An 18,955-nucleotide genomic window follows, 5' to 3' on the forward strand; every position below is an offset into this window, starting at 1 on the left:
TTCACTTTTTTCAGTATTTCCAATTGCAAGGATAATATCATTGAAAAAAAAAATTACAAACCAAGATTTTGTAGATTTTTTTGGGTATTACATAGTAACTGAAATTCTGTAGATGATGACTGACATTTTAGAACAGCAATTTACATGCCTCTATATGGTTTAGATGTTCTTTTGTTTTTCTTGTTTTCAATGTCTTTGTATTTAAATTGCCTGAAGAACCATTTCACTTTAGTCTTTACCCATGGCTCTAGGTTTTATATTTGCTATTCAATTTATATGTTAATGAAATTTTAATCTCTTTATAAAAAAAGAGATTCTTAGATATTTCTAATAAATCATGTTAGTTGTTACTAATTAAAAAGATCATGTTAGTCCCATTCATTCTTATTTGCCCAACTTTGTATGATTGTGTTCTGCTGCTGTACCTAACTGTTATCTGCTTTTGCTTATTTCCGTCTCGCCATGCCCATGGAATTTATGGTTCTTTTGATCATTTGGCCATTTAGGAGTATGGTTGAGGCACAACTCTATTTCCAAAGCATATGCAATTGGGTGATACAGTTGCAGAAGCAATTATCTGTAGACACAAATCCAATGGTCTAGTACAGGAGTAAAAGTCTTTTTCCATAGTCCCTGCAGTTTGATTGAAGGGGATTGATAGAAAATAGATTGATGTAGGATAGTGAAAAGGATAGTTAGGGAAAGGAACTTAACGGATAAAGGTCTTGGTGTCTAAGGGTAGATTAATTATGAGATCCAACTAGCTTTTTTGTGGATTAAAATTTAAATACCAACTGGACTTAATATTGTGGCCAAATGGATAAGAAATATTGTCAAAATGAAAATTGTAACACCTATTGATCATCTAAACCATATTAAATTACTCACATTTGCACAGATGTTAGAAGATATGAGGGGCTTATTGCAAGCTGCAGATGAGAAAAGACAAAATTCAATCGCTGAGCTTTCTGCTAAACACCAGAAGGTAAAATATGGAGTTTTAAATGCATCTCATATGTTACTTCTAAAGTTTTGGAATTTGGTCATTCTCTTCTCCCCTCATTTTATTTTTATGGCTGCATTGGGCAAGTTATGGCTCTGATTCTTCTCCATAATCTTTTTTCTCATATCTTTATTTCCTCCAGTTAGTAGAAAGCTTGGAAGCCCAACTTGCTGATGCATTATCTGATAGAAACAAAGCATCTGAAACAATATCTTCACTACAGGTTAGACTCATTGATATAGGTCCATGTCTTGTTTTGTTTCTACTCGATTGGTTGCTACATCTTACATTGGGGGCTTCCAGCCATAGTTGTCAAAATTTTGTTCTTTATGATTCAAATTGTGAATCCTAAGCTGGTTTGAATCTTTTTTTTTTTTTCTGGAAAAATCTTATGATTATTATGTGAATCTTGTGTTTTCTTGAATATTGTTTTGTTTTTGAGGCTGCATCTCACACCTCTTGGAATTTCATGCTGCATCCTTTGATAGTTTTTACTTGATTTTAATAAAATGCTTCTTATTACTCATAAAAAATCTTATGATTTCTTGAATAGTATGATTTACTTCACTGTACACGCAAAACAATTCAAAACTTCCAACGCCTCCACTTATGACATATTGGCATCAATTCCCCTCACTTATCACTGTTCCCAACTGTATGGTGAAGTAAAAATTTGTGAGGTGGGGCTAAATGAAGATTCCCATCATATATATTCATGTCATTCAAATTTATCCAACTGGGACCTAGTTCTCCACTTTTTTTTTTGGTTTCTTTCTAATTTTCTTCAAGGGCCTTTAATCATTTGTAGGTTAAGGATCCATTAATTGTGTGTTGATTGACTTTTAGGTTATATCAGCTTATGCTTCTAGTGTAAAAGTGATAAGCTTTGTTGTAGTAAGTACATATATGATGAATATGGATTTAAAAATGGGTAAAATAGCTCTCTTATATATATATATATATATATATATATCCATGTTTTAGTATATACATTTTTAAAAAAAATTGAAATACTCTTATGGTTCATGATTAGATTTGGTTTGAATCTATTGTTTATAATACAATTACAATTTTCAGAATATTGGTTACTGCTTCGTATTTTTCTATTGTTGAATTTAAGTAGTATACATGTTTCAACTAGATGGCTATCATGCTTGAATTGCACAAACATAACATAGTTTTGATTGTGCATGAAACATATTTCATACTGCTGAAATTACAGAACATCATGGTATGATGGATATAGGGGCTATCTTAATCACCTTTGTCCCTATCCCTCTTATCTTCCATATTGTAGTCTCAGAGCAAATGTGGACTCTTCATGTTCTTGTACCAATTTCCAAATTATGAACTGACCTAACCTATGGTGAATCTGTTTCTGTTTTGTCAGGTTCTAGTATCTGAGAAGGAGTCTAAAATTGCAGAGATGGATGCAGCTTCAACTGGTGAAGCTGCAAGACTTCGAGCTTCTGTGGAGACAGTAAAAGGAGATCTTGTTCAATTGAAAAATGAGCATGTATGACTGGAGCTTTTGGTTTGAGTGCCTCCATATCATCATCTTGTTGCTTTAAATTTATAGGCAGGCATTATTTGATGCTTTCTCTTAAATTTTTTATTGGACTTCATGACATGAGATGTATGTGTGATTGTAATGGCAGACAATACGATATTGACATGGCATGTGCATGTGTTTGTAGAAATGCTTGTAAAGTATAGATTCTATTATCACTCAGAGGTAATAATGACGCAACATGCACAATTATTCTGATTGAAAACAGGACTTGGCTGTGGGCTTTCATAGGTAGTTTTGTCTTCTGAAGAGAAAGGGGAACCTAGTTGAGATAAGTGATTCACAAAGGGGCAACATTTAGAAGATAGGAATTCCTTTGGGAGAGGGGTTGGATGGAAGGTTGGGATATGATGCCTTCCTATGGCCTTGACGTATGTAGCTCACTTAATAGGTCTGGGAGCTCCACTTGTTACTGAAAGAAATGTTATTTGTTTTTCAAGCCATGGTGGAAAGATGGATTTTTTCTTTGTTTGGGTGCAGGTGGAATCTGATCACAGACACAAGTCAACTTTTTGATCCTTCCTTTTTTGTGTGGCCTACAAAAAAAAGGAAGAACTATGTAGAGATGTATTAGAGCAGCTGCCTTGTGGACAATCTGGGAAGAAAGAAATGCAAGGTTATTCAAAGAGAAGGAAAGAAGCATTCAGGCTGTAGAAGATTGTATCTTGACTAGGGCCATTCATTGGTTGAGAACTGTGGATTCCTCTCATACCTTTTCTTTTGATGATATTTGGAGAAACTGGATAGCTGTGGCTAATAGTAATACGAGGAAAGACAGGATATCTGCAGTGTGGGTGCCTCCGTCTGAAGGTTGGGTAAAGCTGAATTTTGATGGTAGCAGTCAAGGAAACCCAGGTCCTTTGGGGATAGGATGGGTGCTGAGAGATAAGGATAGCAACATCCTAGCCTTGTTTTCAGGCCCCACGGGAATAGGAGACTCTAATAGAGCTGAGATTTTAGCGGCTGTACAAGGTATTCAGATTGCAGAACAATTAGGAGTTCAGAATTTGGTAATTGAAGGAGACTCCAAAATTGTTGTGGGATGGCTGACAGATCCAGGCTCAGCTATATGGTGATACAAAGACTTATTGAGGAAAGTTAGTTGGTTCACAAGGAGCATGACTGTTACCTCTCTTTGGGTGGAAGATCAGCAAATACCTTAGTGGATGGGTTAGCTAAGCCAGGGGTTTCAAGGGAACATTTATTTTCGGCAGCACTGTAACTTTATTCATGTTTTAACTTGATGTTAATACCTTGTTAGGAGAGGTAACAGCTCGTGCCTCTCCATGGGTTTCCTGTGATGCCTTATTTTTCTGGTTTTATAAAATTATCCTCATTCATCAAAAAAAAAAAAAAAAGATGGGATGTATGTACAGCTGTTGCATTTGGTTTCCCTTTTCTCTACTGTGGTTGAAAGGGGCTCAATGCTCAAATCTTACCCCTAATCTCATGAACCATATATTAATTGCAAGTTTGAACATTTGTTTGATAATGGTGGCATAAAATAAATAAATGCATCTAATTGTAACCCCCTGGTTCAGCAGGGGTCCTTGATTGTTGCTTTGATGAGGCTCTGACCACAGCCTTTTGCACTGGGGAGTTGTCAATTGAGAAATTTGGAGGCTTCTTGTGTTCTTGTAGATCTTCATTAAGCTAGTTTTCTTGCCAAATGGTGTTTTCTGAATGGGTAATCTGGACGGGGAGTTTTAGCAGTATGCTGCTTGCTCTTGAATGCAATGGAGAGGGGGTGATATTGGAGAAGATAAGGAAAACCTCTTTACAAAAGAATTCCAGTTATCTGTATCATTCTTGTCTAAAAATGAATGTTTCCAGCCATACAATTGTTGATATTGCATCATGGTTAGTGGATTGGATGGTGGTCCATCCTGAATTTGAAGGTGTCAACAGGGCTGCGTCTGGGTCAGATTTTTGGTTGATATTGAACTTTGTTGTTAATGATGTTTTAGGAGATATCTTTCTTTTCTGTCACAATCTCTGTGATTATGTCATACTTTTCTTCTTTATTATGACATATTGGGGCAAGCGGCATATTATCATATTTTCTTTTACTTAAATATTTTATCTACTCTGCAATTTGTTACATACCAAAAGCACAACATTTTGTTCTGTCCCATTCTTGGGGGTATCTGCTTGGGTTAGGAAGAAATAACTTGGATGAATATGTTGCGTAATGTAATGACATGCCAGTAGTAATTAACATGATTGTTACTTATGAGAAGTCCAATGGCATCCTTTTGCACCTGCAGTCTAATATCTGTCCCTATCTGTCTAAATGCAGTGTGTTGTACCATTAAATCAACCTTCAATCCATGTCTTGAGATTTCCTTTATTCAAGATAATTTATGAACATATTAATCAGATGACCTTTTGAGTTGATGTTGTACCAACTGATTTGATATGCTTTCTTACAATGTACAACTACTCCTAATGCAGTTCTATTGCAAGCATGAATGTAGAACATTCAGTTTTCATTTCTTGTATTTCTTTCCCCCTGTTCTTAGTTCAGTGTCTGAAAGGATCATAACTTATAAATAAAGCTTATGGTTGGTTTTCTAAAGCTTTCTACTATTTGTGTTCCAGGGTTACATATTTATCATTTGAATGTATATGCAAGGTTTCTACTTGATAAATAACATTTTTTAGTTTTTTTATGAAAACTTGTAGTTTTTGTGCTTGAAAGTTGAAACTGACAAGTTGTCATTTGGATCTGATCTGTAACTATACATCAATAAGACATATACTGTTTAACTCTGTCAAGGGATGGGTGGATGACTTCATAGCTTGTTCATATGCCCAATTTATTCAGGAAAAAGAAAAAGAAAGCTGGGAAGCTGCTATCCAGGCACTGAAAAGTAAGCTGGAGGTTGCTGAGAATAGCTGTATACGTGCTGAAATTGAAGCAGCCAAATTAAAAAGTATTTTCAAGATTGTACACTATACTATTGTGTGATTTATTATGTGTAGAAGAAAATTTTAAGTTCCTTATCTTTCTTATGGCCAGGTCAACTGGAACTAGAATTGTCTGTGCAAAACCAGCTCCTAAATACAAGAGATGCTGACCTAGCAGCTGCCAGGGAGGAGGTATCAGATCTTTTTTCTTGGAAGGTTTTACAATTTGGTTTCAGTATAATCTCGGTCCCTAAGAATGTGGAAGTACTTTGTGGGAATATAAATATGAAGTTATTAACAACTAATGTATGTCTCAACACGCCTCTTGCAGATTGAGAATACATCCGACTTGTACATTTAAATAAACTTTCAATACATGTAGACCTCAATCACGAAGCAGTATTTCCTCTATTGCAAAGAAATACAATAAACATATTCATATTTATTACGTTTATATATTTTTTTTTGTGAATTTAAACTATGCTGTTATTATAATGTAACAGATGTAGCATAATGATATAACACATCTAAATGATTGGGTACAATTGTTCTATTTGTATGAATTTAACTAGAAGTATTCAAAATGGCACATATTCAAAAACCATGTTGTAAACTTTTCTTTCCTCTGTGTTATGGTGTTGTAGCATTTTAGATTTAATTTATTTAAAAACTCTTTTAATGTAAGAAAGATTTAAATATATTTAAGGGTATTTCCAATGTTATTTATTTTGTTCATTTTTTTTAAATCCAAGGGAGATGGGTAGTAAATGACCACGGGCATACTGGTCATTTCCATTGTGTTATGAAGTTGTATACATAGAGTAGAAATCAGCAGAAAAAAAAGATATAAAAGAGAAGAAGAGATGAGAGAATTTGTGAGAGAAGAGAACCGAACTGAACAAAACCAAATAAGCTAGTTTGGTTCAGTTAATTTGGTTATCGGTTCAGTTTGGTTTTTGTTTTTTAAAAAATCGGTTTTCGGTTCGGTTCGGTTTGTTAGCGCTGTTATTTAATTAAGTATATTACATATTTTGTGTTATATTTAATACTTTATGCTAATTAATTATTACATTTCCCAATGACCAATTTGGCAATTCCCCATTCCAACTTTTAATTCATAATAGTTAATTAAAACCTAGACTAATTATTATTTGTTCATTAATCATTAATTGTTTGTAAATAATGGTCAATCGCCTAATTTGACAATTCCCCATTGGCATAGGGCTTTGGGCCTATTCTAACTTACCTAGACTAATTATTAATTGTTCATTAATCATTACTTGTTTGTAAATAATGGCCAATTCGCCAATTCCCCATTGGCATAGGGATTTGGGCCTATTCTAGCTTTTAATTAATAAAAGCTAATTAATTAAAATCATTGGGTTTTGGGGCCATTTTAACCTTTAATTAATAACACTTATTAATTATTAATTATTCATTAGGTGTTAAATGTTTACCATTTATGTGGAATCAGGGCCCAACCGAACCAAATTCAGTTAGGATCAGTTCAGTTGAAGAAAATGGTCAAACCGAATAGTCGGTTAAGTCCTTAGTTCTAACCAAACTGACAGATTGTACACCCCTACTCAAACACATAGTGGAGAGAGGCTGTATTCCTCATACCTTTTTTCCCCTCTCAAATTTGTTTCTCTTTTCTTTTCTCACCTCTATTTTCTTATTCTAATTTTTAGTATACTTTACCTTCTTCTTCTTCAAAAAAAAAAAGGTATTGGAACCCACTATCCTTAGATCCCTCTTGCATATACCTTCTAGTTGAAACTCATGCAGATCTAGGATCAATAGTCTACATATGATATTAAAGAAGCTAATAATATCAGAATTATTGACTTGGTTTTAGATGATTTTTGGATAACTAATTCAGGTTTGTGAAGATTTTCCCAAAAAGTCAAGGAAAGCCAAAGAATTTTTTCTGCAGCCTATGGGTGAAATCAGTAATGGTAATTAGGTATTTATGGTCTTATTGGATCAGAATATAGTGAGTGTTTTAAGCCTCTGGGGTGAGTTCCCCCTATTTCTTCAATTTCTTCCAGCCCCTATAGGAGTGGTCTGTCATACATTGTGCATAGGGTTATAGTTTTCTCTTGGGAGCATATCCCTAGGGTTGCTTTTTATTCTATTTTTGGTTTTCTGATAATCCAAGACTGGTATGGAATCTTCTAGGAATGACTCCAAGTAGATTATGGATTCCATCCATGTTTGAAGTTACTAGAGAAAGTGTGGATAGCTAACTTATCACTATGAAACTTAATGGATATGAGTATTTGAAGTGGGCTTTAGTCATCTTGCATGTATATTGGTGGACATAGGAAATTAGGTTGTCTCACAGATTATTAGGTAGAACCGGATCCTGAAGGTCCAAAGCATGCAAGGTTGGTGAAAGAAAATTTGATAGTTATATCATGGTTAGTAAACTCTATGAAGCCACATCATTATCATCATCTAAGCCTTATCCCAACCAAGGATTTAAATATTGATACGATACGTTTGATAGGGGTGTGTTGTATCAGTATCAACCCTACCCGACATGAGATACGCTATAACTAGAGGTGTCTCATGCGAATCGTGTGTATTGGGTCGATACAAGTGCATATTGGCCCATATTGGTGTCTATCAACATGATACAATGGAATATGGACTAATACGCCATGCCTTTTTACTAAAAACTGAGGGTTAGAGCAATTCAAACCTAGGTCGCCCAGTGCGCAATGTGTGTATTGAATCAACTCTTAAACCACTAAGCCAACTTAATTTTTTTCTTAATAATTGAAATAAAATAACTTATATTAAATATAGTATCTACATGTACATGTAATCCAAATAAATAATACATACTAATGTTTAACAATTCCAACTAAAAATTAAAAAGAATGACATTCAAAATTAATATTTTATAAACTAATAGAATACATAATCTATCAAATCCACATTAAAATCAAAAGATGATTTTAATCTCAAGAAATTTATGCAAATAAAATATTAATAATAGAATAAGTATTTTAGTACTTAAAATATATATATTTAAATTATTAGTTAAAATTTTAATTTACATTACATTAAATAACAAATATTAACTATTTACAAAAATAAAAAGTGGTTACAAAATATTTGAGAATATAATATTGAATAGAATTTATCAAGTTTACTAATCAACATTTATATTAAAATATGGTTTTTAATTTTAGAAAAATTATAGAAACAAAAATATGAATGATGTAATAATTATTTTAGTAATTAAAAATTGGCATATGAAATGTGTCTTAGAAATTTTAACATATTTGATATATTTTAAATTGAGACTATATATTTTTATAATTTATTAATTGATATTTTAATTTATATTTCAGAATTTAATATTTGGTTGACTTTTTGTTAATGTAAAAAAAGTAAAAAATAGTAAAATAGAATATAATTGATATAATAATTAAAGTATAATATGTGCATATCATAGTTGTCAAGGCACCTAGGTGAGCCTAGACGGTCACAAGGTGCCTAGTCGCCTAGGTGCCTAGGCGGGCACCTAGGCGATGGAATTTGAAAGTATAAAATAAAGATCCCTAACCCTTCTTAAGCTATTGTTTTAGTTTTTTATACTGACCAACATACTGTATACTGGTTATTAGCAATAAATTCATTCAAATAAAACATAAAATTCCATCATATACATCATACCTGTTTCAGGCCAAAAAAATAGGGAATGTAACAAAAAAACAGAGAGAAATTAGGGGGCAGAGCCCATGTTTTGCTCACAAAAAATATTTCTTAAAAAAGAAAAAAAAACATAAAGGTTAAAGGACATGGTGCAAAAAAGAAAAATAGGAGTAAGAGACTTGAACTGTGTTTAAGGTGACGGAGGTCCTGTTTTAAGCTAATAAAAAGGGAGAATGCTTCAAAAAAGGAGAGAAAAATAAAGGGACAGAGCCCCCGTTTCGTCCCAAAAAAGCATTATTAAAAAATAGTGCAAAAAATCAGCTTGCTAACAAGCATCCATAAGATATTGGCAAAGGTCTTATCTTTGAGGATCAAAAAGGCTCTTCCCTCCCATCATAAGTCAAACTCAAGGTGCTTTTGTTCATGGTAGACAAATAGTTGACCAAATTTTAATAGCAAATGAAAGTGTGGAAGAGATGAGAAGATTAGGTAGGCAAGGTTTTGTTTGCAAATTGGATCTTGGAAAGGCCTATGATTTAGTGGATTGGAGTTTTCTGCTAGAGGTGCTCAGAAAGTGTGGTTTTGGGGATAGATGGTGCAAGTGGATAGGTAGTTGTCTGACGTCTTGCCATTACTCAGTTTTAGTAAATGGAGTTGTAAAGGATTTTTTCCTTGAATGTAGGGGCTTGAGATAAGGTGATCCATTGTCCCCTTTCCTTTTCACATTGGTTGTTGATGTTTTTAATAGACTTTTGTCAATAGCAAACAGGGTTGAATTGATAACAGGATAGAGATTAGGAAGAAATCAAGTTTCGGTTACCCACCTTCAGTTTGCAGATGATATCATAATCTTTTGTGAGGGATGTAATTTGTTGAGGGCAAGGAATCTGAGAAATCTAATAACCCTCTTTGAGAATGTTTCAAACCTGAAAATAAATCTTGAGAAGAGTTGTGTGGTGGGGCTAAATGTGGAGGGAAGGGAGTTGGAGTCTATTGCTGCTTGCTTAGAATGCCCTATTTCTGCTTGGCCCTTGACCTATCTAGGACTTCCCCTAGGTGTAAATCCAAAGGAAAGTAGGTTTTGGATCTCGGTGGTAGAGAAGTTTGAAAAAAGGCTAGTGACCTGGAAAAAGAACTATATCTCTCTGGGGGTTAGAATAACTTTGATTAGGGCCACACACACGCAAACTTACCCATCTACTTTTTGTTTGTTTTCAGGATACCTGTTAGGGAAGCCAAGAAGATAGAAATGTTGATGAGGGATTTTTTGTGGGAACTAGGTGCAGAGAAAAAGGATCATTTGATTAGACGGGAGGTGGTGAGTTGAAGCATGGAATAAGGGGGCTTAGGGTTAGGGAACCTAGTAAATAAGAATGAAACTATTTTGGGCAAGTGGTTATAGAGGTGGCCTCTGGAAAGAGAGATTGTGGCATGAGGTGGTGGCTAGTATCCATGGTTGTTCTGAATCTGGTTGGGATGTCGGGGTATCTCAACGGGCCACACTCACCACACCTTGCAAAGCGATTTTTGGCATCCTCCCAAAATTTCTCAAGTTCATAAGGTATGATGTCTGCAATGGTAATTCTGTGCTTTTTGGGGAAGACATTTGGGTGGGCAACCAACCATTAAAAGACCTCTATCCCTCCCTTTTTTCTATTTCCGTCTATAAAAAGGAGCTTGTTTCGAGATTTCTTTCTCCCCCCCATTCTCCCATTGTCTCTTAATTGGGATTCTGGGTTCCATAGAGGGTTGAGGGATTAGGAATCAGTTTCTGCCTCTGAGCTCTTACTTTTACTTGATTCTATTTGTCTAGACCCTCCTAAACCAGATACAAGAATTTGGTCTTTGACCTCGAGTGGATCATTCTCTTGTTCTTCCTTCTTTAAGTCCCTTTGCTCTACTCCTTCCCCTTTGTTGTTCCCAGTTAAAGAAGTCTGGTCAAGGCCAGTTCCACCTAAAATTGTTGGGTTTTGTTGGGAAGTGTTTTATGGTAAAATTAATACTATGGATAATGTACAAAAAAGAGACCTTATTCATGCTTGTCCCCCAATTGGTGCTTTTATGTAAAGTGCAGAATGAGGACTGTTATCACCTACTGATTTCTTGCTCTTTTACAGTAAATATTTGGAATTGGATTTTTATGCTGTTTGGGTACAGGTGGAACCTGCCTCCTGAAGTAAATCCGCTTTTTGATCCATCTTTTTTTGGTTGGCCAACAAAGAGAGGGAAAGTAATGTGGAAATGTATTAGGAAAGCCCTCTTATGGACCATTTGGGAGGAAAGAAATGCCAAAATTTTCCAGGAGAAGGAGAAAAGCATTGCTGAAATAAAGGATTGTATACTAACAAGGGCAATCCTTTGGCTAAAAACTACTGATCTCTTTGCCGATTACCTTAGTGATGACCTTCAAAGGAGTTGGGCAGCAGTGGCCTCCACATCATCCAAGAAAAATAGAGCACAAGCAAGTTGGTTACCCCCTCCGGAAGGAGTTGTAAAGTTGAACTTTGATGGGAGCAATCAAGGCAATCCAGGACCTTCGGGTATAGGAGGGATCTTGAGGAATAAGGATGGCAACATTTTGTCCTTATCCTCAGGTCCAGTGGGTTATGGAGACTCTACAAGGGCTGAGATATTAGCTATGGTACAAGGACTACAGATTTCCGACCAACTTGGAGTGACTAATTTGATAGTTGAAGGAGACTCTAAGGTGATAATGGGATGGATGTCAAACCCAGAAAATGTTGTTTGGGGATATAGGGACATCATAAAAAAAAGTCAAATGGCTTATGAGAACCATGTCGGTTAGCTTTCAGTGGGTTAGTAGATCAGCAAATGCTTTGGCAGATTCTTTAGCTAAACAAGGGGCTTCAAGGGATTCTCTGTTTTTGGTTAATTTGTAACTGCAATCTGAAAAGAGTTTGGTTTGGAACCACCTTTAAGGGGAGGTAACACCTCGTGCCTCCTCTTAGGGTGCTTCATGCTTGTACTATTTCTATCTGTATTTAATAAAATACCATTCATTCATAAAAAAAAAATACAGGAAAGTTTTAGAAAGTTGGGGCGCAGCGCCTGTTGAAGAAGAAGAAGGGGGTGGAACCCCTGTTTTGTTTCCAAAAGTTTTTTTGAAAAAATTAGAAAATAAAGTACTGGGGTACTAGGTTGATTTGAGAAAGGAGGAGGGAGGAGGAGGTTGAAGAGGCAGAGCCCCTGTTTCATCCCAAAAAAGTAAGAAAAAAAGTGGACCACAGAACAATTGGACTGTTAAAGGACCAAAAGAACAAGAATGATGATGACTTGGACTGAGTCCTCAGTTTCTCTTCTGTCTCGGTTCAGAACTCAAACCCAAAGCAACTTTCATAGCTTTAGTAAAAAAGATTTATCTTTATAAAAAAGTTATAACATACAACAGGATGTATTCTAATAAAATAAAACCAACCAATAAAATGATACAATATATATAAAGGCATTCAAAAAACACTTGGCGTTGGGCAGGGCCACTTTTAAAAATCGCCTAGTCGCCTTGACAACTATGGTGCATATGCTATGTGTCTTGGACTCTTGATTGATGCATTATCAATAACATTGTATGATATTTATGCATCTCGTTATATTAATTGTAATATATTTTTTAATATACACCATTAAAATATACATTTCCTATGTATTTATACATTACTTGTGACTATTTGATTTTAAATTTAGTGTTGTTGATGTATTTATGGAATTTGTATGTATTTCGCTAGTGTATCCAAGCATTTCTATATTTTTCATCCGTATCCATGCGTTTCCAAAGCGTATCCGTATCCAAGTTGTCCGATACGTTTAGTACCATATCCATTGTTAAATTATGAAGTCACAACTGAATAAAAATTCTATGTATGAAAATAACAAAGGAGATCTAGGATAGTGAATCTGAGACATTTACAAGCTTTAAATATAGCTCATGCCATGCATTTTTGTTTTGAGCTTTGATGCTTATTGCCACGGTGGTTCATTTTCCAAAGAATCTGCACTCTGTAATTGAAAGGCATTTACCCAGTGCCAGCCGATACATATATTCAACTTATCTAGCATTTAAAGGTTTGGGTGTTAGTAACCTGACTTGGGCCACCTGGCACTTGGACCTAAGCCATGCCCAAACTTGCTTCTTCCCATTTCAATGATAAGCTTTCAGGGGCTGAATGTGAATCTAGATACGGGCGTGGTTGTAATTCTTTAGAATTCAATGCCACTTGTTAACTCATGAACCTTGCCTTACATTGAGCCTATGCTTGATTATTGGGTTGGTAAGTACCTCTAAGTCGAATCATGCCCAAGCTGTCCTGGGTATATTAGTTGATCTTGATAGTTTGGCCCATATAAACAGTATCTTTAGCAATGAGTTAATCATTCTAATGCTGGCCGTATGGACCCTTACTATCATACATTCATACCTTGTCTGAAGGAGCCAACTGGACTGACTGTTTCAGATATGTGGTGTATGATGCACTTGTTACTGGTATAAGGGGGGGGGGGTCTTGTGTCATTAACATTTCTCTAACTTCCCATTACTAAGCTTAGAGTACATGATATGCCATCTTCTTCTCACTAGAATAAATTTATTAAGGAAGCCTCATCTGGTATTCTCATATTTATGTAATAGCACTACATTATGGCACCAAACCACATGTGAGTAGTTTAATGATGAAGGGATCCTTTTGATTTATTGACTGTCCTAATATATGAATTCCTCCCTCACTTTGCTTATATCTTGCAGATCATCCGCTTAGAAAGTGAATTTTCTTCATACAAGATCCGTGCCCATGCGCTTCTTCAGAAAAAGGACGCAGAACTAGCTGCAGCAAAAGACACTGATCTACTCAAAGCTCAAGAGGAAGCCATAAAAGTACATACTCTTATGATAAACTTGGACTAATTTGAGTGAAAAGTTATACTGTTCCTTCTGGTTTATCACATTGCCTCTGTCCTTAGGAAGCTGAGAAAGAAGTGGCACTGGCATCTGCAGAAAGAGATAGGGCCCTTCAAGATCTTCAGGATGCTTTGGCTAATCATGATAAAGAGCTTGCAACAAGGTGATAATCTTAGAGAGTTTGTAATATGAGTGCTTTCATCTGAATATGTTTTCTTTATCTTCATTATCTAGTTATCTTTCAATACTACCACATCTATTTGTTTGGTCATTCCTATCATCTTTATACTTGTAGCATAAAAACCAGATACTTGTAACAAATCTTCCATTTTATTCCATTTTACTTTATTTTATTTTAGAGGGAAAAGCAAAAAGCAAAAACCAACAGCACCCCCCAGTACAAATATGTAGAAGGATGCATCCCACTACTTAGGGAATCACTAGAGAAATGGCCAAACCCCGAATAATAATTACCAACAAACTGCAAAGCCCCACCCATAGGGCACAGAACCAACACAGATCCTCAACAAAACCCATCGTAGGCACTGAAAAATTGCCGGGTGTTCCTTTCATTACCACTCAAACAACTCGTTCAAGGTTGCTTTATTGTTTGTCCTTTGAGATGTCTAAGTCTTCATGGGTGATGAAAATTATTACCACTACCATCCTTATTATATTGGAAATCTGGAAAGAATGGTGCTCTAGGAGAATTGAGGATAGGGCCAAAACTTCAGGATTGGTGATTCAAGGAATATATGATTGGCTTTGGCACTAGTAGCTACACTGAGCTCCTTCAGTGTGGGAGTTGTCCTTTTCTAATGCTATTTTATTAAGAGTCTTAAAGGTAGAAGCTACTTGGACGAAGAGGAAGAAAATTCGCATAAGAATTTAATCAGTTCCAAAAAGAGGGTGGATCAAGGTAAATGTTGATGGGGCTTCAATAGGAAGCCCACATATTTCAAGAGGTGGTGGTATTTTTAGAGGGAAGCATGGTGAGTTTGTGTTTGCCTTCTCCAAGTTCTATGGGCACTGCTCTAATATGGAAACTGAATGTCAGGCTGTACTGGATGCTATTCTTTTTGCAATGCTGCCGATCTACATATAGTGAAAGTTGAGAGTGATTCCTAGGTGTCAATTAATATTCTACAAGGAAAAAGCTCAAGCACCTTGGAATATCCTTAGCTGGTTGGACGATGTCTATTCTTATTTGGACGGTTTCCAGATTACTTTCTCTCATGTACTCCATGAAGGGAACTCGGTTGTAGACACATTGGCAAATAATGCCTTTGATAATCTATCCAACATGGTGTTTGATAATTGAGACTCTCTCCCATGTCTTATTCGCTTACATCCTTTCAATGACCTTTTTCTTCCTAGGGTTAGGATTGATTAATTTATTATTCCTTTTTGTTTATGGGTTTATTGATAAAGATGAGTACACCTTGTATATGGGTTGGGGCAAGGTAGGCTATGTCCTACCTTGTATTTATCTTCAATACAATGACTGGATTAGTAAAATTTTAAAGTGGCCCACCCTCCACTTGGAGAAAATTGAGGGGTTTAAAAAAATTCGAATGAGACCTTAGGAATGTTAAAAGAATTTGTCATGCCATGGATTATTGGGCTTGAAATCTCTTTATATCCAATCCTCTCAAGGGAATGTGGCATTGCCAAGGAACTTAGGCATGTAAAGGATTGGAGGATCTTTAGACTAGGACTGCATTCGAATCGGGCTCCAATCAAATTGTTTGGGCTCGAGTTCAATTAGGATTGGTTTGAAATTGATTCTAATCTAGCTCAAATCTTGAGGTAAGCTCGATTAGCTATTCGAACTCAAGCTTGACTAATAAAAAGTTCAGCTCGAAGGTTTGTGAGCCTGGCTCGATTAACATATACATACATACATACATACATACATATTATAGAATATAAAAATATATTTTATAATATGCATCATGAGAATATATTTTTATATTCTATATATAATATAAGAATATGATATTTATAAATATATTTATTTTCGAGTTTTTTATCCCAACTCAAGCTTAGTATTTTATTCAAATTGAGCGAAGACATAGAAGTTCGGCTCAGCTCGGCTTGATTGCAATTTGCATCCCTACTTTAGACACTTCGGCGCATTCCTATTGGTGAATTTTTCCTAGGTTGGTCATAAATGGTAGTGTCAGCAATTCCAACAAAGCATTAATAGTTTGAAAGATGCCATTTAGATAATAGTTTGCGACTAGGAACGTTTTGATGTTTTGGAATCTCAACTAGATGAGTAAGGTGTTCTAGTAGATTGAATTGGGAGAAATAAACTTTAAAAAATTACATTAAAGAGAACCAAAAAAGAGCAATACAAGAAACCTAGGGATTTATGGTTTTTTGTCGGGAAGCTTTCTTGGAAAGAATAAATACCCATGATCTACTCTAAAGAAAAAGACCCAATTGGTGTATATCCCCTTATTGGTGTTTTCTGTGCAAGGCCAATGGTGAGACTGGCTATTACTTATTAATCTCCTGCCCCTTTGTTTATTATATTTGGGAATTGTTTCTCTCCTTGTTTGGGTGTAGGTGGAATCCCTCACCAAATTTGCAAAGCTTGTTTGACTCTCCAGATTTCGGTTGGGCAAAGAAAAGGGGAAGAATAATATGGAGATGTACAAGAGCCGTTGTTTGCTGGACTGTTTGGAAAGAAAGAAATCTGAGAAATTTTTCAGAAAAGGAGAGAGGTGTAGAAGCATTTTTTATCAGTAATATACTAATGTGTAGAAGCTGTTATTGAGGCCATTAACATTAGGGTGGTTCATTGGATAAGATCCTTGGAAATATTTGATGACATTTCAGCAGATGACTTGATTAGAAGTTGGAAGGAAGTGGCTGGTTCAGCCCCTTATAAGGCTGCTACAAGTCTCCTTTGGTCTCCACATCCGGGTGGTTTTATCAAACTTAATTTTGATTGAAGTAGTGCAGGGAACCCGTGTGTCTCTGGTATTGGAATGACCTTTCAAAGATGAGGAGGGCAGAAGAATTGCACTTTTCAGGCTCAATTGGTGGAGATTCTCTTAGGGCTGAGCTTATGGCTCGACAGAAGGTGTACAAAGGTCAAAGGATATGAACAATAGAAATTAGAAAGTTGATTATTGAATGAGATACCAAGTTGGTAGTGGGTTGATTGCAAAAGGGGGAAGCTAGATGGTGGAACTATAATAATGAAAGGATAAAATACAAATGAGAGGGAAGTGGCTGACACAAAATATGGATGTTAGGCTTAGTTGTATTAAAAGAACTGCTAATGCCTTTGCTGATGTTCTAACAAAACAAGGGGTGGGAAGAAGTCAATTGTTTGGGCTCAATTGTAATGTTTAAGTTTCTTGAGGAGAGTTAAGAAAGTTTACCCTTCCTCTTCTTGTATTTTATTCCTCTTTAATCTTTAATGAAAATTACTGTTATTGATCAAAAAAGGAGAAAATACAAATCGTTGGCATGACTTGGAAGTAAACTTGAGATGGGTAAAAAGAAGTGCTGATTCTGTTGTGGATGTATTAGCAAAACAATGGGCAGGTAGAGAGCAACTTTACCTCAGTGGTTGATACCCACTGGGATAAAGGATAGTTTTTGTTGTAAAGGGGATCCTATCAGAGCAGAGTCAGGGGCAACTTGGGACAGCTCAATCAATCTGTCATCTTCTGTAAAGAGACTGTATATCTTGTATTTTACATATGTGTTTCTGATGATACAATTTTTACTAGTAACTGATCAAAAAGATTTCAGGCAGGTGGGGGTTGTCTTATTGCCTACTGTGAAACATTAAAGTCTCAATAAAATTTGGATGGTTTCATTGAGATATGGGAAATTTAGCTTACTTGAAATCATTGACTGAAACTAATGAATAGAATTATTGAATTTTCTGGAATGTTTTCTTAAAGAAACAAGTATTGTGGAAGAGGATTTCCATTCATATTCCTTTTCTCTTAAAGGTTCTCAACATGGATCTGCTTTGTCACTGCTGCCACAGAATTATGTTTTTCTATCAGCTGATAGAAACCCATACATGATTGTACTTTCTTTTAACTAATTATATTTTTCAACAAGCCTAGTTTACTAAAGCGTCCTGATGTAAATGTGTTTCATTTGCAAAGAAAGAATGCTCTTTTTGATTTCTTTACTTCGGCTATTGTGTTCAACATTGTGAACTACATTAAAAATCATCTTATAGATTTTTTTTCCATATTCAGAGATGCAGCTCTTAGTGATTCTGAGCAGCAGATTAGGATCACAGAAATGAAGCTTGATGCTGCTAATGCTTTCTACCAATCAGAGAAAGAAGCGTGGCAGAAAAACCTTGAGAATTTGGAGCAAACTTGGCGATGTGATTCATCCCTTTTGAGCTAAAAATGTTCATTATTGTAATTGTTGCCTATATGAATCCAAAATGAATACATGGATTTAGACCAGGACTGATATTTTTGCAGTGAGATGCGAGGCATTAGAGGCTCAAAATGATACATCTGCTAGGGAAAATCTAGAAAAGGAATTAAAAGAGCTCAATGTGCGTTATAAGAAATTGAAGGTATGCTGTTTTTGTTTATCTTGAAGGTCCACTTCTTAAGTTATGTAATTACATGCAATTTATGAATGATATTCGTAACTTGTAGGAAGAACACAACTCATTTCGTGATATTGCTGATAGAATGATGGAGGAGAAGGACAAAGAGATTTCTAGGCTCTTGGGTGATAACAAAAATCTACAGCGAGCTATGGAATCAAGGACAACTGTACGTTCCTGTTTATTCATTTGTAAACCTTGAATAACTAACCCAAAATGCTTACATTCTGTTATGAAATGTATGTTTTGTTTTATTTATAAAAAAATGGTCTGACCAAGAGGTGG

At 35.5% G+C, this 18,955-nt stretch overlaps 1 protein-coding gene across 2 annotated transcripts in view; it reads left to right on the forward strand.

The window, feature by feature from the left end:
* ATGRIP (Golgi-localized GRIP domain-containing protein) overlaps nt 1–18,955 on the forward strand; it is an 84,893-nt gene that overhangs the window by 41,212 nt on the left and 24,726 nt on the right. For both annotated transcript variants that reach the window (XM_088942755.1, XM_088942756.1), the window contains exons 6-15: nt 899–985; nt 1,146–1,226; nt 2,394–2,519; nt 5,401–5,509; nt 5,596–5,675; nt 13,909–14,037; nt 14,124–14,224; nt 18,300–18,433; nt 18,537–18,634; nt 18,720–18,839. In XM_088942755.1, the coding sequence (XP_088798881.1) occupies nt 899–985; nt 1,146–1,226; nt 2,394–2,519; nt 5,401–5,509; nt 5,596–5,675; nt 13,909–14,037; nt 14,124–14,224; nt 18,300–18,433; nt 18,537–18,634; nt 18,720–18,839 (1,065 nt within the window). The remainder of the gene's footprint in view (nt 1–898; nt 986–1,145; nt 1,227–2,393; nt 2,520–5,400; nt 5,510–5,595; nt 5,676–13,908; nt 14,038–14,123; nt 14,225–18,299; nt 18,434–18,536; nt 18,635–18,719; nt 18,840–18,955) is intronic.

The sequence above is a fragment of the Nelumbo lutea genome, chromosome 5 (genome assembly GCF_056320005.1).
Source record: "Nelumbo lutea isolate HS-2025 chromosome 5, American lotus-T2T, whole genome shotgun sequence".
Taxonomy (NCBI): domain Eukaryota; kingdom Viridiplantae; phylum Streptophyta; class Magnoliopsida; order Proteales; family Nelumbonaceae; genus Nelumbo; species Nelumbo lutea.